The sequence below is a fragment of the Chiloscyllium plagiosum genome, unplaced genomic scaffold (genome assembly GCF_037043375.1).
Source record: "Chiloscyllium plagiosum isolate Xiang-an unplaced genomic scaffold, Cpla_swu_hap1 HiC_scaffold_39, whole genome shotgun sequence".
Taxonomy (NCBI): Eukaryota; Metazoa; Chordata; class Chondrichthyes; order Orectolobiformes; family Hemiscylliidae; genus Chiloscyllium; species Chiloscyllium plagiosum.
Genome location: NW_028270177.1, coordinates 17,975,424 through 17,999,340, shown reverse-complemented (window position 1 = coordinate 17,999,340; position 23,917 = coordinate 17,975,424). Strand labels below are relative to the sequence as shown.

The 23,917-nt window shown below is 40.2% G+C and overlaps 2 protein-coding genes across 5 annotated transcripts in view; one reads left to right on the top strand and one right to left on the bottom strand.

Annotated features, from left to right (window-relative positions):
• Positions 1-13,063, top strand: part of gldn (gliomedin) — a 38,029-nt gene extending 24,966 nt beyond the window's left edge. Inside the window, exons 6-10 of the mRNA XM_043677369.2 lie at positions 1,380-1,496; positions 1,600-1,686; positions 1,773-1,898; positions 3,399-3,552; positions 9,999-13,063. Coding sequence (XP_043533304.2) covers positions 1,380-1,496; positions 1,600-1,686; positions 1,773-1,898; positions 3,399-3,552; positions 9,999-10,470 — 956 coding nt within the window. The 3' untranslated portion in view covers positions 10,471-13,063. The remainder of the gene's footprint in view (positions 1-1,379; positions 1,497-1,599; positions 1,687-1,772; positions 1,899-3,398; positions 3,553-9,998) is intronic.
• A 582-nt stretch (positions 13,064-13,645) lies between these two features.
• Positions 13,646-23,917, bottom strand: part of dmxl2 (Dmx-like 2) — a 143,211-nt gene continuing 132,939 nt past the window's right edge. For all 4 annotated transcript variants that reach the window (XM_087981187.1, XM_087981188.1, XM_043677359.2 and 1 more), the window contains 5 exons: positions 21,178-21,255; positions 20,753-20,844; positions 20,126-20,178; positions 17,446-17,663; positions 13,646-15,207 (listed from right to left, as the gene is read on the bottom strand). In XM_087981187.1, the coding sequence (XP_087837313.1) occupies positions 14,998-15,207; positions 17,446-17,663; positions 20,126-20,178; positions 20,753-20,844; positions 21,178-21,255 (651 nt within the window). In that variant the 3' untranslated portion in view covers positions 13,646-14,997. The remainder of the gene's footprint in view (positions 15,208-17,445; positions 17,664-20,125; positions 20,179-20,752; positions 20,845-21,177; positions 21,256-23,917) is intronic.

Below are 23,917 nucleotides of genomic sequence, written 5' to 3'. Positions count from 1 at the left end.
TGAGAGGGTTTTATAGGGGTGTGCCTTTTGCCTTTAAAATGTTTCAGTATTTGTCCATCTGCAATGGAGATGCATTTGCTGTGGAAGGTGTGTTCAGGGTGATGGCTTTTCATATGTACAAGTGTGTCAGTTATTTTGATAACCATTGTTAACTTATGACTGTTCTTATGTCAGTTTAAATACTCTGACAGAGAGAAAATGCATGTTTCCTTGTGTGAGTTTAATGGCTTTGAGTTTAATGGAGAACTGAAAAGTGTTCAGGCTGTTGATGAAGTCTACTAATTTTGTTTGCCTGTCAGACAAAATATACATCAACACAAATAGAAAACTATTATTGCTATATTCTGGCATCAACTGATGAATGAGTTACTGAGAATGAAAAAGTAGCCCCCAGATGGCAATAAATATCCTAAAAGAAAAATATAGCCTTTGAGAAAATTTCAAGCGGAGCCCTGAGAAAAAAAAATTGTCCCCTGGTCAGTGGTACTCCTATGTCTGAACACCATAGCTTTGGGACAAAGTTACACTGCAGGCATTTAAGGAGAAGAAAATTAAGGCCAACTGCTGCATTCCAAAGTTGAGGGCTTGCTGAACTGCAGAGCTGACCCCTTTCAGCTGAGGCATTAAACTGTGGCTCTATCTGCCTCTTCAAAGATGGCAAAACACTATTTCAACAACGATGCCCCAGCACTTGGACTAATGTTTATCCCTCAATCAATATCACAAGGAAGAAACTGGCGTTACTGCATTTCTGATTCTGGGAGCTTCCAAGGTCCAGGTTAGCTACTGTGCTGATACTCATTGGCTGTGCTGTTTTGGGAAATGTTGAGGTGGTGAAAAATATTGTTTTAAATGCAAACCCTTCTTTTCCCTTTTGACAGAGCAGCTCCTATCATGAACCGAAGCTCAGTCTGAACTGGAACATCACGTAGATTCAATAATGCAGCTCCATTAAAAGTTGAAGAAAGGTCACTGGATCTGAAATGATAATTCTATTTTCTCTGCACAGGTGCTGCCAGACCTGCTGAGTTTTCCCAGCAATTTCTGTTTCCATTTCCACTAAAAGCTGTCGGTTTGGTAAACAGCAGGAAAGGAATGCACATATTTGGTGAAAAGCAAATCACTGCCGATGCTGGAATCTGAAACCAAAAGAGAAAACTCTGGAAAATCTCAGCAGGTCTGGCAGCATCTGTAAGGAGAGAAAAGAGCTGACGTTTCGAGTCTAACTGACCCTTTGTCAAAGCACATATTTGGTGGTTGCTTTTTTCATAAGTGAATATTGTTTGTGATGCCATCCCCTTGCAGTTGAGCTCTATACCATGCAGATTGTTACTGAAGGTTTACGGCACAGATTTACATGTTCAATCTTCTTACCTCAGGTCAGAGAGGCCCTCCCGGGCCCCCAGGGCCAGCAGGACCTCCAGGTCCTGTAGGACCTCCTGGCCCACCAGGTTCCAAAGGAAGGTCTCGCCATCAGCAGAACACAGTCAGTCACGGTAATACTTTCCTCATTATGAACCAGCTTTAGAAATCTGAATTCTTGGTATTTGATCAGAACACCTTTATCAGACCAAGCCTCACTCTTTTGTTTACATTTAGATGAAGCTCACGCTGCACCAAGTGATGACACTTTAATCAGACGGATGTCGGCACAAAAAGCACTAAGCACCATTTCAATGAAATCTGGTAGTGTTTCATACCATTTCCATCTTGATTTTGAGATTGAATTGTGGTCGCTGTTACCTTAATGCTCAAGTAATATCCTTCTTTAGGACGCATCATAAAATCCGTGGATGCCCCTTACAATGTGACAAGGATTGAAAACACATTTGGAGCATGGATGAAGGACCCTGCATCGAAGAACAATGGAAAAATTTGGATTGTGGAGCACTTTTCAGGTTTGCTTTCATTTATTTTAATGTACTGAAAACATTTGCAATATAAGTTTGTGTTATCCCACAATATTCACAACTCTCTTACTAAAATATCTGTTAGAATTAAATATATACTTTCCTGAGAAGTTAAAGATGTGCAGTCCGATTACGATGGACTACTGGGGCAACACAGTAGCTCTGTTAGCACTGCTGCCTCACAGCAACAAGGACCCGGGTTCGATTCCAGCCTCGGGTGACTGTCTGTGTGGAGTGCACATTCTCCCTGTGTCCTCTGGGTGCTCCAGTTTCCTCCCACAGTCCAAAAGATGTGCAGGCTAGGTGGATTAGACATAGGAATGCAGAGATAGGGTAGTTGTGAGTGGGATGCTCTTTGGAGGGGCGATGTGGACTTAATGGGCTGAATGACCTGTTGCCACACTGTAGGGATTCTATGATTCTAAGATGGAATGTTGAATGAAGATCTTCAAATGACTTTGTGTAAATCATGTTCCCAGTTTCTGTGGAAGTCGTTTTGCTCCCCTTATCTACAAAGCATCCTTGATTATTTAATGGCCACCAAACCACATCCGGTTATGGGATTACTACAGGGCAGGGTGAGGAGGCAGGTTCCAAGTCTACTTAACCTAGAACACAGCTCAAACCATATCTTGTGGTCATTATTCTGAGCAAAAGGCTCTTGTAGATTGGAAGTCTCCATCTAAATACTCTGTCCTTGGCAAATGCAACATTTTTGCTGTTGTAGCCTGTGTCTTTTGCTTTGCAAAGTGTCTTTTCCCAAATATATTTATAAATAGGTCTAATCAACGATGTTACAGATTAAAATGTTTGGATCATACATCAACATAGCATCTTCTCCTTTGAAAGAAATGAATGTGGTTTACTTTTCCTTTTAATGTATCAAAACATGAGTAAATAATAAGGAAGATGTTTACTCCCATTCACTCTTTAAGTTTAGTGTAGTTATATATTTTAGCATGTTGCTAATCAGGTTCTTCAAACCTGAGTTAATTTCTGGACAAAGTATGGGTTATCACAATGTTTTACCCTAGATCGTGTGAGATATTTCAGTGTTAGGGCTGTAGTAGCAAACTCCACTGAAATAATCTGGCATTCTGGGCTTTGATATTTTCCATAAAGGTTAAGAGGTTTGAGATCAGTCTGTACCACTCTATAACCTGAACTGAAATTACCACATAAACACTGTGGCTACTAGACCAGGTCAGAGGCTTGGAATCCTGCCAAAAACTCAGCTGCACAAAAGTGTAAATACTCCATCGAACCTGCATTAAACAATTGCATCCCTCCTTGGGTAAGGCGACCAAATTGTATGCAATATTCTAGGTGCAGTCTCATGGATGCCTTTTATAGTTAAACATTTTCCTATTTTTATACTCAATTCCTTTTGCAATAAATGCCAAAATCCCATTTGCCTTTCTTATTACCTGTGATGAAACTTCCTTACTAATATTCTTAAGATTTGTTACCAGCTCTTAAATTTTACAGGATTGACAGTTAAAGAATATGAAGATTTAGAGGCACTTAAAATTGGGAGCAACTTCAAGACCATAACATTGACCCGTTATTTTCATGGTTGTGGACATGCTGTGTATAACGGCTCGATTTATTATCACAAAGGAGGATCTGATCAAATTATAAAGTGAGTATATTATTTTATTGTATCTTTTAAGGAATAACAATGTGATATGGAGGTGCGGGTGTTGGACTGGGGTGGGTAAAGTTAAAAATCACAACACCAGATTACAGTCCAACAGGTTTATTTGGAAGCACAAGCTTTCGGAGCGCTGCTCTTTCATCAGTGAGGATCTTCGTGTGTGATAGGATGTTATCAGGCCTTCCCTGCTGGAGCTAGTGGAATTCCACTAAAATTGAGAAACTCAATTGTCTTTATCACAGTTGAGTTTTGTTAATCTGCTCAGCACGATATACTTTTGGATGCAGCTTTATGAGACTTAAATTGTAATCTGAACAGCATTTAAATTTCTGTGAAGTCCATTTATTTGAATAGATAAATGTATTTTCTTGAATAACTTCTCCAGATAAAAATGTTTGTTTTTTATTACTTGTGGTTTTAATTGTAAAAATATAATCTGAATTTCTAATGGCCACAAATATAATTGCATTTATTTTATAGCAAGAACTTTAGAGGCATTGGAAATGCTATTCAATCCCTGAACATTTTAATGCTGCCTTGCAATTAAAAATTGGTATTTCATAATTAGGCTTTATGAAATTTGACAACCAAGAATTGAATATTGGATATGTCAGATGTGAGAGAAGTGCACAAATGGAATATACCAATTATGATAAGCTTCTTCTGGGTTTATTTAAGGCAGTCACTTATTGAGGAAACACAATGCAAATCCAAATGTAACCTCTTACAAAATTGAAAGTTCTGGTGCCTCCAATACATCATTATGTGTCAGCCACAACTCAGCAGTCCTTTTGCCTTTGAGTTAGAGTTTTGTAGGTTCAAGTTCCATTCTAATGGTTTGAACACAACACATGTTAGCTGATTTTAATTTCAAAAATGTACTTTATTCATAACAAAATCCTTGTGTGTGTGTATGTGTGCGTATACACAGTGACAAATGCAGTTCAGTTCTATGCAGTAGCATATCAAGGAAACAACAAACATTGGCGTTTGAATCTATCCAAAAAAACCAAGGACATCTCTTACACATACACAATTATATTTACATGCATTTGAGACACTAGGAGGTCTGATAACTGAATGGAGCTCCAGTTAACTTCAGCAGGAAGACCTCAGACAGTGGCCTTTCCCCAGTGCGCCTTCATAACAGCTTCCTCAAGCTTTAGTGCGTCCCTCAGCAGGTAATTCTGGACTTGGAATGTGCCAGACTGCAACATCAGTTGAGTCAAGTCCTTGTTCTGGAAGACTAACAGGTTTCAGGTAAATGTAAGCCGACACTTGAGTGCACTGCTTAAGAAAGTGCTGCACTGCCAAGTTTCCAGCCTTTGCATGCAACGTTAAACAAAGGGAACTATCTGCTATCTCAGGTGAATTCAAAACATCCCATGTGGCTTTTCTCTTAAAGGTGATCAGGGAGTTATCCCCATCACCTTGGCCAATATTTAGCCTTGAATTAACACAATTTAAAAAGAAAAGATTGATCACTATTGCTTCGGCGTTTGTGGAAGTTTGCTTTGTGCAAATTGGCTGTCATGTTACCTGCAACAGTGACTACACTTCGAATGTGCATTGGCAATTGGGGGACTTTTCTTCAATTGCTGCCTGTTTGAAATTCAAGAAAGTGCTAAAACTAGCATTGTTAAATTATCACCATTAGTCACATTAAATATATTAATGGGGCTCACTTAATCTCATATTCATCCACATAAGTAAATACATCTTGTTGTAATTTATTGCAAATAATGTGGTATATTATCTAGCTAAGTAGTTTATGGCTGCTTCATTGTTGAGTACATTTAGAGACCGACTTTTTTAGACTCTCAGGAAGTCAGGGATATGGGACCAAGCAGGAAAGTGGAGTTAAAGATCAGCCCAGGAATGGCTGAACAGTTCGTGTGTTCTACTTCTGTTCCTGTTTCTTTTGTTATGCAATAGCTCTGAGAAATGACTGAGGCTACAAAGTTAAAAATTACACAACGCCAGGTTATAGTCTGACAGGTTTATTTGGAAGTGCAAGCTTTCGGAGTGCTGCTCCTTCATCAGGTAGCTAGTGGAGTAGGATCATAAGACACAGATTTATAGCAAAAGATCAGAGTGTCACACTGAAATGATAATATTGAACAAACCTAGGTTGCTGTTAAGTCTTTCATCTTTTTGAATGGTTTGCAGGTTTTCATTTATTAATATGTAAATCCCAGAACTTCTTTCAAGTCACATTCCTGAGATAACTTCAGGTCTTATTAAAAAGAAAAGTGACATCTCAGCTCAGACAGTGTATTAAAGGTGTGAGGTTAGAGTCTGTATGTATTCCAATCTAGAGTCCGACTGGTTCTATTTCCAAAGTAGGAAATTATAAAATGTCACATGGATTATAAAAAAAATTGACTGCCTACAGATAGTGTGCTTTTTGAACAGTCCCTCACATGCATGCGTGCACTCATAATAGCCTTTGGGGTGAATTTGCATTTGCTGATTTGTATTTGCAGATACAGTCTATTTGTCCAAAAAGCACACAATGTATCTGCAAATACAGTTATGCAAATTCACCCCATAGGCTTATATGTGTATTTGTTCAAACTCCCCACCTACGTCCGTGACACCACCCACGCCCTCCACCTCCTCCAGGATTTCCGCTTCCCCGGTCCCCAACGCCTCATCTTCACCATGGACATCCAGTCCCTGTACACCTCCATCCCCCATCACGAAGGACTCAAAGCACTCCGCTTCTTCCTTTCCCGCCGTACCACCCAGTACCCTTCCACCGACACCCTCCTTCGACTGACTGAACTGGTCCTCACCCTGAACAACTTTTCTTTCCAATCCTCCCACTTTCTCCAAACAAAAGGAGTAGCCATGGGCACCCGCATGGGCCCCAGCTATGCCTGCCTCTTCGTAGGGTATGTGGAACAATCCATCTTCCGCAACTACACTGGCCCCACCCCCCATCTTTTCCTCCGCTACATTGATGACTGTATCGGCGCTACCTCGTGCTCCCACGAGGAGGTTGAACAGTTCATCCACTACACTAACACCTTCCACCCCGACCTCAAATTCACCTGGACAGTCTCGGACTCCTCCCTCCCCTTCCTAGACCTTTCTGTTTCTATCTCAGACGACCGAATCAACACGGACATCTACTACAAACCGACCGACTCCCACAGCTACCTGGACTACACCTCCTCCCACCCCGCCCCCTGTAAAAACGCCATCCCATTCTCCCAATTCCTTCGTCTCCGCCGCATCTGCTCCCAGGAGGACCAGTTCAAAATACGCACAACACAGACGGCCTCCTTCTTCAAGGACCGCAATTTCCCCCCCGACGTGATCGACGATGCCCTCCACCGCATCTCCTCCACTTCCCGCTCCTCCGCCCTTGAGCCCCGCCCCTCCAACCGCCACCAGGACAGAACCCCACTGGTCCTCACCTACCACCCCACCAATCTCCATGTACAGCGCATCATCCGCCGTCACTTCCGCCACCTCCAAACGGACCCCACCACCAAGGATATATTTCCCTCCCCTCCTCTATCAGCTTTCCGTAGAGACCACTCCCTCCGCGACTCCCTTGTCAGATCCATACCCCCCACCAACCCAACCTCCACTCCCGGCACCTTCCCTTGCAACCGCAGGAGGTGCAACACTTGCGCCCACACCTCCCCCCTCACTTCTCTCCAAGGCCCCAAAGGAAACTTCCATATCCGCCACAGATTCACCTGCACCTCCACCCACATTATCTACTGCATCCGCTGCAGCCGGTGTGGCCTCCTCTATATTGGGGAGACAGGCCGCCTACTTGCGGAGCAATTCAGAGAGCACCTCTGGGCCACCCGGACGAACCAACCCAATCACCCTGTAGCACAGCATTTCAACTCCCCCTCCCACTCAACCGAGGATATGCAGGTCATTGGACTCATCCACCGCCAAACCACACCAACGCGACGGTCGGAGGAGGAGCGTCTTATCTTCCGACTGGGAACCCTCCAACCACAGGGGATGAACTTGGACTTCACCAGTTTCTTCATCCCCCCTCCCCCCACCTTGTCTCAGCCGAATCCCTCCAGCCCGGCACCGCCTTCCTGACCTGCAGTCTTCTTCTTGACCTCTCCGCCTCCACCCTACTCCGACCTATCACCCTCACCTTGACCTCTTTCCACCTATCACATTTCCAACACCCCTCCTCCAAGTCCCTCCTCCCTACCTTTTATCTTCTCCTGCTGAACACTCTCTGCTCATTCCTGAAGAAGGGCATGTGCCCGAAACGTCGAATCTTCTGTTCCCTAGATGCTGCCTGACCTGCTGTGCTGTTCCAGCAATAAAGTTTCAGCTTTGATCTCCAGCGTCTGCAGACCTCACTTTCTCCTCCCATTTCTCTCTGACTAATGCACCTAACACTATGGACAATTTAGTGTTGCCAATTCACCTGGCCTGCACATCTTTGGATTGTGGGAGGAATCACGGGGAGAATGTGCAAACTCCACACAGATGCCTGAGGCTGGAATCGAACCTGGGTCCCTGGTGCTGTGAAGCAGCAGTGCTAACCACTGAGCCACAGTGCTGCCTGCAAGATGTATGCAAGAACTTTATTAAGATAGAAATGTTAATGTTTTGTTTAATTTGTGAAGCAGAAATTATTTACCTCATTGTGACAGAGACTTTGAGATGGATATTTGCATACTATCTGCATTTATTGACTGAAACAAGGTGTATTCCTAACATTGCTGGCAGCAGGGCCTCAACATTTGGATCAATAAGCTGTCCACAGCCGTCATGTACAGACTTAATCAGGTGGAAGCAGGAGAGCAGCTAGATCCCCACCTTACATCTTCTCATCCAGTTAAACGTCCTACCTTTAACAGTGCCATGAGGGAGGGTCACTAAGTTTGTGCTGTACATGTCATTTATCTAACCTGACATGGTGGAGAATGAAAAGTTAGATACAGCCTACACTACCTGCACTTGTTTGGGAGGGGAAAAAGAGTAGTCAGTACATTTCTCAGCAAATGTGTCCACCTTCTGTAGTGTTTAGAAAGCACAATGCCCATTTCTCTGTTGTGAATTGTGGGGAAGTGTATCATAGTCATCTTGTGGTATCCACAGATTCATACTTCCAAGAATAATGGCAATTATGAGTGGCCTGCTTTTCTCTAGGAGACAGTGAGGACTGCAGATGCTGGAGATCAGAGTCAAAACGTGTGGCGCTGGAAAAGCACAACTGGTCAGGTAGCATCCAAGGAGCAGCAGAGTCGACGTTTTGACCATAAGCTCTTCATCAGATATGTGGGGGGGGGGGGGCGGCGGGGGGTGGGTGCCCAAGGGGCTGACAGATAAATGGGAGGAGGTTGGGCTGATCTCCAGTTCACCTGGACCATCTTGACACCTCCCTCCCCTTCCTGGACCTCTCCATCTCCATTTCCAGTGACCAACTCAACACGGACATCTACTTCAAACTCACTGACTCCCACAGCTACCTGGACTGCACCTCCTCCCACTGCCTCCGTAAAAACGCTATCCCTTACTTCTAATTCCTCCATCTCCACCGCATCTGCTCCCAGCAGGACCAATTCCACTCCAGAACATCCCAGATGGCTTCTGGCCTCTTACTTAAAGGACTGCAAATTACCCTCCGACATGGTCAACAATGCTCTCCAGCGTATCTCCTCCACATCTCGCACCTTTGCCTTTGAAACACACCCCTCCAACCACAACAAAGACAGAATGCCCTTCCCACCCTCCACTCTGACCTATCATCATCACTGCCCCGCCTTCATCTCCCTATCGCATTCCTAACTACCTTCGCCCCCCCCCCCCCCACTCGCATTTATCTCGTAGCCCCCTTGCCCACCTCCCCCAACATTCCTGATGAAGAGCTTATGCTCGAAATGTCGATTCTCCTGCTCTTCGGATGCTGCCTGAGTGGCTGAGCTTTTAGTTCTGCTTTTCTCTATCCTATCCAAGAGTATTAATGCAAAAAAAAAAAATCCCTGACCTGGAACTTTCCAGGTTTATATGACTCAGCATTACACCATCTTTCAGATTTAACATTTTGAAAATATTGAATCTATTTCTGAAAATAAACTATTTTATTCAAATTAATGGGAAGGGATGCATTATAGTTAGGGCTAGCATTACTGATATCGCTTGGAAGAGTTATGACACACTTACAAGATTGATTGTTCTTTTGCTTCAAATTTAAATTGTGGTCATGGCAATGGATCGGCAATTAAGACAGAATTGAGCAAACTCATTAATCCCATCACATCACAACTCTCAATATCTTATGGGCTGTACTCAGAATGTTCCTGTAAAATGTGTGTCCAGGCTGAGCTGCTTAACAGTAAGCTGTGTGAGATGTAGGGACTAGGGAAAAAGTAATTTCCAATAAAGTCCATTTTAGGAACGATGTACCTTTTTACTCTTGCTGTTTATTTTAGATTTCCATTCGATGGGAAACAAGCCCAGCATATGAAAGTAGAAAATGCTTTGCACAACAATCGCAATTATCTCTTCCAAAATGCGAAGACATATTTTGACTTGACAGCCGATAAAGATGAACTTTGGGTAATCTATGCTTCAAGTCATGATGAAAACATCGTTGTTGGCCAAATTGAAATTAATGAAGACTCATTCTCGATTGTCCAGAATATCAATACCACATACCCCAAGTCAAAGGCTGGTAATGCATTCATAGCACGTGGGATTCTCTACCTCACAGATACTAAGGACTCTAAAATAGTTTTTGCACTTGATTTGCTGAAAGACAAACAACTTGATGTAAATTTTGATTTTAGATCATCCAATGATACGCTTACAATGGTTTCCTATGATCCCTATGATCACACTTTATATACATGGGAAAACGGCTACTTAAAGAAATATGGTCTTCATTTCTTATTAGCTGAATAAATGCTAATTATTTTACCATCGGGAACACTTATTCATGCATATGCAACTGATAAAGCCACTAACCTTTAATATAATCTCAAGTTGAAATGATTTTTGTTTAAATGCAATAGTGACATTTGTTTTCATTTTTTACTTTGTGTTTGTGTAGAACACTATCTAACATCATGTATAGTAAATTCAACTTGTACATTGCATTGTATTATATTTTAAAGCATTTTATAATATTGTCCTTTCCATTCGTGTTTAAAGGGTAAAGTCATCATAGTCTTACTGGACGGAGGGCTCCTTTGAGAGAGATGACTAATAGACGTTCACCCTGAGGGTTACCACACCTCACGTAAGGGGAAAAGTTAAGGAGAGTCCTTCATGATGACCTCAGCCAGTGTAGGAATTGCACCTGTGCTGTTGTTGACACACTGTATTGTAAGCCAATTGTGTTAACCAAACCAAAACTCAATTGGGGCTTAGAGATCTGGGCAATATCAAATTGGTTTTACAAAAGTTTTCTCAACAGCCAAATATGTATAGGTTACATTTATACTGTAGCTTTAGTGTAACTGAGGTGGTTTCCATTTAGAAGTGACACTGAAGTTATAGAGCAACTCTGGGTTCAGGTGCTGCTGGAGAGGAGTGGTAACAGGCCCTTTGCTGCATTCTGCCCCACCTTGTGACTGCAGGCTCACATCCCATGGTGAATAATTGCAGTACATTGTTAATTCTTTATATACCAAAGTGGAGAAAGGGACCATTTGACCACCTCCACATTTTTCAAATTTCACAGACTTCAACATGAATTGTACTGAGTACAGATACTCTCACCCACACTTTTAAGACTGGTAGCCACATTGGGCTTGGGCTTATTTACAAATACTAAACATTCCAGTTGCATCTAAAGAACTCTACAAAAATCTTTTTCGTAAATTATGACTGTATGCAATGTGCATGCAAGATAGTAAAAGTATATTAAAAAAATGCACGCATCTACAGTAACAGTTCAATTGCATGCACTGTACAAACTCATTCAAATTTTGGTAAGACTGCAAACATTTCCCAATGTTGCATTCAAGTTTTAATGTTGAACAATTAAGCAGATAACATTGTGCGGTATATTGTAGAATCAGTAATGAATCTTGCTGAAAAGAGAGAGACATGACTCAAGCTTTATGTCTTGCACTTACCAGGAGAAACACAAGAATGCCAAATCTCAATTGATCCCAACAATTTATGCTGCAGGAGAAAAGGTAACCAACTGGTTGGCAAATTGATTCCGACTGTCCAAGGCATTTGGACAAAGCAATCGAGAACTAAAAGCTGTCACTCTCTGGTCTGAGAAGTGGCCTTTCTACCTCAAAATTATGCTGTGAAGGCAGAGTACCTCAAAAATTTCATGCTGCTACTACCTAGTGGCTACATGAGTAAATAAATTGCACAACAGCCAAGAGAATGCAGAATTTGCAGCTCTGCGGAAGTTTTCATTAGAGTCGTATCTCTCCCAACAGGATCTTGATGCATATTTAGTCTAGTGCTGTCATCTGTTGTTCACTTGTACGTTACAAAAACCATATAGCTATGCCTGTGGTTAGAATTCCTCTTTATCACAACTGTAGGATTGCCTTCTTATGCCTGTGCCATTGGTCATTACATTAAATTCCCCGAACAGGATACTGCTATCAGTCCAAAAAGTAATTCTGTTCAAACACTGTGTCTGCACTTCAGCGCCAGTGGCCAGGTGCTTCAGCATTGTTTCCAAGCAATCAATTAATAACTTCCTCTGGTTTTCCTAACGGTCAGATTACACACCATACAAAACTAACCCACAATTGCAAAACCTAATTGGATGTGATTCTGGAATTGGATAGCACTGCTGACCAATCCTACATGCTAATAGTTACACTAATCACCAGCTGAAGCTAATCAGTTGAGCTAGTAATGCAGCTCACTTGTGCTTGCTAGAAATGATGTGCATTTATAGACAGGAATCCATTCTCTGCGAACAAAAAGAATATGTTTAAACTTTGTCTTTTTGAATTATCAGAGAGCATGGGCAGCCTACAGCTGGCCACTTCCTTTTGCATGATAATGATTTGGGCAATCAGGAAGTTGACTTGCCAGCCAATCAACATTATTTTTTCTTGGAGAAATTTGGCATTCTTGGAATTGTCAAGTGTGAGACAAATCAAAAATTTCAGCCTAAATCTCTTCTCAGGAATATTCAAAATCAACATTGAACATTAAGTGCCTCAATATATGTAATTAAATAATATGTAATTATCTTAAAGGATAAAGAGCTACATCAACTACATGCAATAGATAGAATCTGCATTACCAGAGGTTAATAAAATGTAAGTTATAGTAACTGAACTTTTAATTGCTTAACATGCTAGCTGCAAGGTGTTATTTATTTAGTAGGAATGGAATTCTAGTTGTTCTATATTTGTATAAAAACTTCAAATGCTTACACAGCGGCATTAAAATTGATATATGCAAACAAGACAATATTGGATTATTGATAAATGTATCAGCATAATAAAATTTATTGTAAGATAATTGTTACACCTTTAGCTTTCACATATTAAACATTGTGGCATTGTAAGTGTGCAGACTTGCTTTTGTGCAACACAAGACTGCTACTGGATGCAGAATTGTTGGGATACAGTGACCAATAATGTCTTCACTTCCAGCTGGGAAGTTTAAGATAGATTATTTTGGGCATACATTAAAATTGTGACCTCTGACATGGATCTTTGACTATGTGATTCAGCATCTTTAGAACAAGGCCTAGTCTTTAGTGCAAAATGGACCGATTTCCTATGAAACTGATTCTGGTACCAAGAATAGAACAATCCCAGGGCCCTGTGCTGAAGTGGCAGATAGCATTTGTTGGAAATTTCTGTAGAGAGTCTTATTCAAAAGAATCGCTAATAACAGATATGTTGATTTGCCACCTGGTGACAGCATTCAGAATGCAGGCTTCTTCCATTTTTGTGGGTCGCACCAGATGTAGGCAAATTGTCACATACACATTTTTAAGGCAAGATTTTTCTGAGAGTGACATAAACAAACAAAATGGGGAGACCATCACAAGAAGATTGCTTTTTGTCACTTTCCTGGGTCTATATTTGAATTTTCATCATAAATAAAATAAATGAACAAAATAAATCGGTAGATCATTAGCTACTCACATTAAAAATAATTTATTTGACTTACAAAGGTAAGCACAACTATTGTTTGAAATACATTTTCAAGCGCAGGATGAAGAGTCCACATCTTGCTCAGTCCACAAAGAAATGCAATGAATTTGTTACAGACAAGGACACAAAATATAGGCAGAAGACAACTTCACAGACAACATGTCAAAATACTGACTGAAGGTCCTCGAATTTTTCTTAGCATTTTTTTAGCAACATATACATACTGAAAACATAAAAATACAACAAATTAAATAGCATATTACAGGCAAAATAACAGACAATACACAGCAATGATTACAAGTTATGTTAATTCACAGATCAAAATAACTTAATTGGTCATAACATTACATAAAATGTTGGGCCAGTTAAGCCTGACATTCATCCAAGGAAATGCAACCTTTTTTTCCACATCAATATAGTTTTTTTTAAATACCAAGACTTCATAGCTTCCTTTAAATTAGAGTGCAATGCTCGGATTCAATGGATAAACAAAAATAATATTAAATGCAAAATGAGCAAAAGAAACAAAAAAAAAACCTCATCTGGTTCCATTACTTTCAAGTATAGATAAATGATGACATTATTACACTGTGCCGCACTTAATTTAAAGGCAGATTGTAGTAATACAACAGTCTCAGAAGGCGTAATAACAGTGTGCAAAAAGACATAGTCATTTCAATCGCTTTAACTGGTTGAGTGATTAAATTAAAATTTCAAAAGTACCTATAAACTGACATAATTAATCTGTACAGCTTAATGACTCTGCATCCCATTTTTTGCACTTTTTGCATTTTAGCTTCCAGTTAAGAACCATCTCCATCTCCTTCAGTGTCACTAAAAACTCCCTCTGAAGAAAGAAGTAAAATAATGAATTCAAATTTTTATAAATCAACTCACGCCATCATTACATACAAGATTTCCCAATACAATGCTCGTGGATTTTAACCATGGGCACATTTTTAATGTCCATACACTTACAGTACACCAAAAAATTTTGCATTGTGTTCACAAAGCATTACCAACAACCTGCAACTGCATTGATTTTAAAAAGAATGATACAGTACATGCATGTCTGTCCTCTGGGTTTATGATACGAATTTCTTCAAGGCTTTATGCCACAACTCCACTCTATCATTCTTCAAATTACTTTCTTTTGCTTTATATGCATTTAAAATCTGCTCTGATCCACTAATAAAAAACTTCTGCAGAAACTGAGCCTTGGGTCCCTCCACATTCAAACACAACTCACGAGCAGCTTACGCACTCCCACAGCATATGTGAGATGCCCGTGTTTTTTATTAATAGCCAGAAACCAAAAAAAGCCAGCCCAGCTAACCTACAAAATGTCAAATATTCCAGCAGGGATATTAAAATAGTCTGGCAAAACCCGTGTCTTCAAAGTTCCATCTGCTCCACAGGAAAAGATACGATTGCCTGGCCTGATTTCCAGCTGCACAACCCCTGCACCAATGTTTCGAAAGATTGACTGTTTGGCATGTTCATTTGTAAATGAATGAATTAATCCATGACCTGTTAACCTCCACACCTGCAAAACAGAATTGTAATGTTTGGAACAAGGCTTGATAAAAAACACTAAACATTCTGAAGTTCATAAGCCAGTTTAACATTCAATCAAACTTACTGAAAAAATCCAAGATGTATGTTTGCCACATTTTGTTAAATTATTATAAAGAATTATTTACAATATATTCTTAGACTTAATGGGAAGAAGACTATTAAGTTGTGACAATACTATGGCTTTCAGAGCTGTATTTTATCCTTTTTTTTTTGGAGAGAGGCTCTGAGCCAGTGTTGCCAAGTTGTCTCTATCAAGCCAATAAAACAGCTTGTGAGGCTCTAGGTTATTTTTAAATTTAGAACAGTAGAAGCAGCATGAATGGATGGACTCAGTGTTTTAGTTTAGCTTTTACTAGCTGTTGGAATTTTGAAGTTGGTTGTGGAAGTTGCTACACTTCCCTCTGCTACTGCGAAAAGTTTGAATTTTCTCTCTCTCTCTCTCCCCCTTGGCCAGAATTTTCTCTTTGTGTTCCTTTCTCCTGGACTACAGAAACGTCACATGTAAGACTATCTAGTTTCCTGCATTTGCCTTTGCCAGGGGTATGTCTATGGGATGTTACTATATTGGAAAAGTTGCTGTTTAGTAGTTAAATAATCTATTCTTCTGTTAAGTTTTCCAACAAATTTACATCAATTCTTCTTTCTTTTGTTTTTATTTTATCTGGGTATAAGAATAAAATATGTTTTGCTTAAAGCCAAGTAGCGTGACCAATCAAATTACATCAACAGCTCTTTACACTTGCCTTTAAATATGATAAAAGTTAGGGTCAAGGCTATTTCCTTGGATTTATTTGAAGGGATTTGGTCTGTTCCATAACAGAGTTAAATGTTAGGTTTACTAATTGCTTCTTAAAATGATCAGATATGTAATATACTTTAAAGCAGTTATTTAATGATATGCACCAGTGCTGAGCATTATCTGGGTTTTAAGACATTAGCAGATAGATTCTAACTGTGTTCAAAGGGAAGGGACTGGAGAAGATAGGGAGAAAGAATACAATCCTCAAGAACCTGGACAATGAAGTAAGAAAGCAATGAGAATGCAAGATAACAGAAAGGAACCTTGACAAAGCTAATTGCCAAATTCACAATTGAGATACACAAATGATATAGAAGAACAAGCACGATAGTGCAATAAGATGGGCACAGAAAGTGGTGCAACAAGGTTGATTGTTAGGCCTGAAAACAGGCCTAACAGCATTCCTGAAGAAGGGCCTGTGCCCGAAACGTCGAATCTCCTGTTCCCTGGATGCTGCCTGACCTGCTGTGCTGTTCCAGCAATAAAGTTTCAACTTTGATCTCCAGCATCTGCAGACCTCACTTTCTCCCTGAAAACAGGTGCTAGTTGTAAGATGACAGCACAATGTCACTAATCTATATTTCTTTACAATTATTCTGTGATCCCACGTTCCAAATGTCAATCTCCTGCAATCCTGACACTTGCACCAAAATAATGTCAGACTGCATCATGAATATCAATCTTATAACGGTACATCTAGAATAATTGTGCCTAAAATAACTACTGTTAAAAGATACAAAGTTATCACTTTTTTCCATGTACTCATTTTTAATTGGGATACAAGATACCAAACTTTGAAAGAGAATATCAATTTCTACAGCAGAAGGTGCTAATTAGTTTGCTGGATCGGTTAACTGTCAATCTTAGCTACCTGACTAATGTGTGAAAAGGCAGGTAGATGCTGATTGGTCAATGCATTCTCACAAAAAACACAGCAGGGACTGGAAGTTTCTATAACCCTTTCTCGTTGAAAAAGTAGCAATGCGTGGATAAAATGATGACAGTGTGGGAATATGGAACCAATACACAGCCCTCTGTCTTTGGAATTTTGTAGTCTATTACTTGCAAATAGTATCCAACTCAAATTCAAAAGACAGTTGCCCTGAAAGATTAGAACAACAATCTCAGTGAAAACAACAGAATCATATTTACCAGTGTCCTCCAGTGCTGACATCATCATATGCGGAGGCAAATCTTTAATTTGCATATTTGCCCTGTCAAAGCCTCCATTCAATTATTCTTTTCTTGTAAAGTGAGTTCAGAAATTTAAACAATTTTAGTATTCTATATCAAACACCAAAATGTGACTGTAGGATTGCTTTCAGTCGGTGGAACCCAAATGTTGAGGATTAAGATGAGTATCCATCACAAAGCAGTTCTAATTGAATATTTTGCCTGAAGCCTTACCTTCATATTCCCTTCGGCTGAACCTGTAATGAAATAATCTTCTGTGGAGTCCAAAGCAAGGGCCTTAATTGCAGAATCATGAGCCTGAAATGTGTGTAGTAACTGCCTCTGCCGGATGTCAAAAATGCAGACAAAGCCTTTTCTACCTCCAGAGATCAGAATTTGCTGCTTTGGTGCGTATTGAAGCACTGTGGCTCCATTGTCATGGCAGACAAAACCTCAGGGGATTAAAAGAGAAAAAATAGTAACCTTCAGTCTCAACATTTATGCTTAGCAAAACAAATTATCTGCACACAATTTAAAAAAAAATCACGGGATGTGGGCATCACTGTAAAAGCTTTTGCTCATCCCCAAATGCCCTTAAACTGAGTGGTTTGCTAAGCCAGTTCAGAGGTCAACCACACTTCTGAGATTCTGGAGTTGATCACATAAGGATGGCAGATTGCTTTCTTTAAAGGAGATTAGGGATTCAGATGGATTTTATAACATTGAATGATAGTCGTTCAATGATAATGGTGAGATATGGTCACCATTACAATGATCAGCCTTAATTAACTGAATGTAAATTCAATCAGCTACCTGTCCCTGTCCCCAAAGCATTGGTCTGGGGATCTGGATTACTGCTACAGACATGCCCAAACAGAGTCAAAGAGCCAGAGTTTAAAACGTAACCAGTTTTATTTTAAATTACATGAATCATATTTGATTTGTTTGTCAGCAGTTAAGTGTATGATTTAACTGAAAATAAGTTAAGAATTTCAAAACAACAGGCAAAAAGAGGGTTACAGAGATCAGCAAGGTGGGGGAAAGGTATTGAAAAGCATTAAACCTATGGCATACAGTCCATGGTGCTTTCTATTCAGATATTAAATCAGTGGCACAGATGCTTTTTTACATAACTACTTTGACAAATCAGAATTTAATCATGTCAATGGCAAAACATTTTTTGAAAATGTACCCAGTACAATGTGGAGCTTTTAGATCTCAAAACTGCTCTCTCATGCAATCTTTGCTGTTTCTCTTCCTCCTTGTGCCCTATATGCACTCCAACCAGACCAGAACTGCAGTTAAACTGTTTAAAAGAAGAAAGATCAATCCAGAACCAGCAAAAACATTATTTAATTTGGACTCCTCAGAAGATATGGCAGAAACCAGGCCAAAAAACACCCAATGATCAAATAGCAGCTGAGAAAGACCCTGATATAGTGAATAATCCCTTCACATTGCCCTGCTGAAGGGTCGTTCCATCTATTCACACAAGTTGTTAATCAGGTTTTATATAGCTAAGTGGATGCTGGATGCTGACCAATATCTCAAAAAATCCATATCTAAATTTAGTATTCATATTTTTACTATATTTCTGGCACATTCCCTTGTCCTTTACATAGCAGCTTCCTGTAAAATGGCAGGCAGTGCCCTTTTGACAGCCAGACAGGTGACAGGAAGTCCAGCAACAACCTCTTTGAAGGAAAATGTCGCATTAAATTTAGAGACAGTTTACTCCAAATTATAATTCTCAAAATTCAGTACTGCAAGAGTTAGGTGTACCAGAGTGAAATAACTCCCCGGAGGCCAGTAGCCCATCACCAAGTCATATTTTATTTATATACAAAAAGCCCTTGACTTTAGCACTGCCTCTCCACAGTCAGTTCTCAGAGTGACAGAATCGCTAACACTCCTCTTTTAATCTGTCAGCTAGAGCTCTTTGACTGGACCAGATTAATAGCCCCAATCAGGGAACTCATATTCTTTGAGGTCCAGCAGGCTGACCTCATTAAATCACTACAGATCCCTCATAAATGGTCAGTGTCATTTTGGTGAGTGCGACCAACCTAGTAACAACATTCTATAATCACTCAGACATATCTTCTTTCCATTAGTACCAAAGCAAGGTTTGATTGGATTGCTTCTAAAGAGTTATTCTACGTAATCGTGAGTTAAGCACTCATATTATAGCTATGTCAGAGGAATCTGTTTGTCTTCCAGCAGAACAGCATCAATCAAAATGAGGCACTTTCAACTCTATTTGCTGGTGGAAGCGAATGGATCTGGTTTCTGACCAGTTGACCTGCCTGACCTTGTTTTTTTGTATGTTCATTTGATGTGCATAGGAAGTCCTTCAACACCATCAAAGGGAGATGGAGACAAAAAGAGGAGAAATAGGAACAGCTGGCAAAGAGGATCCTGCAAGCCAGCAGGGAAAATAAGCAAATTCCTGAAAATAAGGTCAAAAAATACATTTAAATTACAACTACCCGAAAATCTGTGCTTAACAATTCTGGATAGTCAGGCATTAAACATATTCTGGGACATAGAATCCTTCCACCAACAGCAGAGGGTCCTTATCCCACTGGTTATGTGGAGTCTAAAACGTGGTTAAAGAATTGAGAGGCCGTGGTTAAGCCAGTATAAAACTGAAGTCTGTACACAACAAATCAAAGAATACCAGCCCAGCTATGGTTTCCAGGTGCACGTCAATGTTTGTGTATGGAGAATAAATTGGTATTCACAGACAGAAGTCAAAATGAAGGAATGCTTTTAAATAAATGCTCACGTTAATTTTCAAAACAAAAGAGCATTTTCATAGAACATTATTATAATAATAGAAAAATATGCCACTTAACTGGACAGTTCTATCATTAAGTTAAATTTGATCAAGAATTACAGACAATATTCTTACCATGCACAAGACTGCTCTGCGGTGAAATTAGTGTATCCCATAAACAAACGTTTCTGGAAGGAGAAACAAAAAAAATTGCCAGTTACTATACCAAACTAATATTTCGAACATTGTATTAAACGTCAAGGGAGACAGATTAAAGAGAATAATGTCCCAGGAGATTTCCAGCCAACGTAGGGCACAATATTCATCTCTTGACCCTGGACATTGATAGCTTCTCTCCAACCAGCTCCAAGCTATAGCATCTGGCTGTGAACTCTATGCCAGACTAGTACCTTTAATGCTAATGGTTCCTTCTGTCACAAACTTTAATGTTATTTCAATTTTGTTTACTGAATAACACAGCCAAAGGGAAAACAGATCGTCTTCACTGTAGAGAAAAAAAAAATTCAAGGCCAGCAGGAAGGTTTCAGGAAGATGATCAGGATCAGACCATAGCCATGCATCCCAGAATTAGTTACCAAGTTGGAAAAATTAGAAGAATAGTTAACAAAGGGAAACTATGAAAAAGGTACATTAGTAATTAAATAGATTGAAACTTTTCAAAGAACAATGACTTTTGGTAATGTCCCTTTATGTTTGGCAATAAATTTTCTTATATCAATATCGCATTACAGTTCATTGTACCTGTTGTCATTAGACTGTCCTGCTGTCGTTATGAGACTTGAGGAGGTAACGAATGCAAAGTCACCAGCAGCTTTACTGTGACACTGCCAGCTCTGCAATTAAACAAGGAAAATCTTCTTACATTAAGAATTACAAAAGAAATTCTTTCTAGCATTTCCTTCAGCAAGTTTTACCTTCCTTCTTGAGATGATAGTCCATGCTGCTACAATTTTTTGGAGAACTCTTTCCTTGAAATTTCAATCTCTCGACACATTTAATCAGTATGTTTGGCTGAAGTCAGATAATTACACTCAACTATAGAAGGTACTTGGAAATACTGACCATGTTTTTGGCACATGTGCAATATCTTCAAAGAAATTACTTATTTCAACAAATGCAAGAAAAGGCATGTGTTCTTAAATTACAAGTCTGTTTATATAACTTACAAGATAAGGCTTAGGATTAGATCCAGTTTGGTTGACTTGCCAGAGGCTCAAAAAACCTTCTCCATCTGCCACCCCCAACTGTTAAAAGGAAGAACCAATCATTTTAGTAAGAAAGTTATAAAATAAAATTTAATACCTTTTTCCCCCAGCAGTATAGTTAATAGAGTAACCAACAATACATGTAAATTGTGAGAATTTTATAACCAAAGAATATAAATGCAGTATGTAATAGTTTGGTGAAACTAACACAATCAATGCCATATTCTTTACAAGTTTTTCTCCACAGTTGTTAAAGTTGTTGATATTGATTCACATTTAATATTTATTAAAAATCAGAGTAGATATGTTGACATTCATCTTTATGAGAAGCAAATGAAGAATATTAAGTTTAAATCTAAGTGGCTAAATGGACAATTAAAAGCTTAACTAATGCAATCCTTAGTAATTCTAAATGGGTATGTCACTTTCTCAAATTTCTCTAAATATGATCAAAATTTTCATTAACGACACCTATAGTTAATATAGGTTTATATATATCAGGAAACCCCAGATTTTGAAGGCCGTAAATGTTGTTATCTGAACAACTCTGTTAAATAATCATGCCCTCCGTATGTTTGTGCAACTGCTTTACTAGGCCACGTACAATCAACTTTGTGCTTATCTAGGGGTCTCAGTTTTTAAGATGTTTGAACACTGGAAGAACTTTAATTAGTAAATATTTGTAAATAGATATGTGTTGTTCAGGTATAACACACACTTTAACAATGCGAATTCGCTGTAACGTGATTGATAAATTGGGACACTTTCTAAAACGTGAATTTTTAAAACATGTTGGCTGTAACACATTTACATTGCCAACACTTTAAGTGCTGTTTCTAAAGCGAGATTTTTCTATAATGCGGAGTTGCAAGGAACATATTTTCTCCTTTTTATTCCTTATTTCCTTCAGACGTTAAGGGGGTCCTTCTTATTCATTTGTACAATTTAAGGAAAAAAAGCTTGCTATTTCATAATACTTTGATCAATTCCATTGCTTATTTGTACAGTTGGCCATTTAAAAATAAAAATGAATAATAAGGTGATTTGTGAAATATGGATAACTGCTTCAGTAGCAGAAATAGTCTGGATATCAAAAGCAGAACCTGACTGAAATGCTAATAATGATGACAAAACACATTGGAAAGCAAATAGTTTTGTAAACATCAGTCCAAACTGAGCCCATACATCTCCACAATCTAGAGGTCAATTCTTCTCTTTTCTGCACTGTGCCCAAAGCCTTCCAATCTAAATAGATCTGTCCATAGCCATAGGCAACAAATCATCTAGTATTCTCGGAATGAGATTTAGTTCTAGGTAACAGAGTACAGATGGTAAAAGATATGGAAACATATTAATGACATACAATTACATTAACAGCTCAATGCATAAATTTTCAAATGCACAATGTCCTGCATAATCTCAAATTTCACTACTCCCCCAGAGAAATGTAAAAGGACATGCAATTAAAGAAGAAACTTTATTGCTGGAACAGCACAGCAGGTCAGGCAGCATCCAGGGAACAGGAGATTCGACGTTTCGGGCACAGGCCCTTCTTCAGGAATGAGCAGAGAGTGTTCAGCAGGAGAAGATAAAAGGTAGGGAGGAGGGACTTGGAGGAGGGGAGTTGGAAATGTGATAGGTGGAAAGAGGTCAAGGTGAGGGTGATAGGTCGGAGTAGGGTGGAGGCGGAGAGGTCAAGAAGAAGACTGCAGGTCAGGAAGGCGGTGCCGGGCTGGAAGGATCCGGCTGAGACAAGGTGGGGGGAGGGGGGATGAAGAAACTGGTGAAGTCCAAGTTCATCCCCTGCGGTTGGAGGGTTCCCAGTCGGAAGATAAGACGCTCCTCCTCCGACCGTCGGGTTGTTGTGGTTTGGCGGTGGATGAGTCCAATGACCTGCATATCCTCGGTGGAGTGGGAGGGGGAGTTGAAATGCTGTGCCACAGGTTGGTTGGGTTGGTTCGTCCGGGTGGCCCAGAGGTGCTCCCTGAATCGCTCCGCAAGTAGGCGGCCTGTCTCCCCAATATAGAGGAGCGATATATTGGGGAGACAGGCCGCCTACTTGCGGAGCGATTCAGGGAGCACCTCTGGGCCACCCGGACGAACCAACCCAACCAACCTGTGGCACAGCATTTCAACTCCCCCTCCCACTCCACCGAGGATATGCAGGTCATTGGACTCATCCACCGCCAAACCACAACAACCCGACGGTCGGAGGAGGAGCGTCTTATCTTCCGACTGGGAACCCTCCAACCGCAGGGGATGAACTTGGACTTCACCAGTTTCTTCATCCCCCCTCCCCCCACCTTGTCTCAGCCGGATCCTTCCAGCCCGGCACCGCCTTCCTGACCTGCAGTCTTCTTCTTGACCTCTCCGCCTCCACCCTACTCCGACCTATCACCCTCACCTTGACCTCTTTCCACCTATCACATTTCCAACTCCCCTCCTCCAAGTCCCTCCTCCCTACCTTTTATCTTCTCCTGCTGAACACTCTCTGCTCATTCCTGAAGAAGGGCCTGTGCCCGAAACGTCGAATCTCCTGTTCCCTGGATGCTGCCTGACCTGCTGTGCTGTTCCAGCAATAAAGTTTCAACTTTGATCTCCAGCATCTGCAGACCTCACTTTCTCCATGCAATTAAAGAACACTCAAACGTGTTTGAACAATCCAAGGAGGCACAAAGATCAACTTTGAAAAATTCCCATA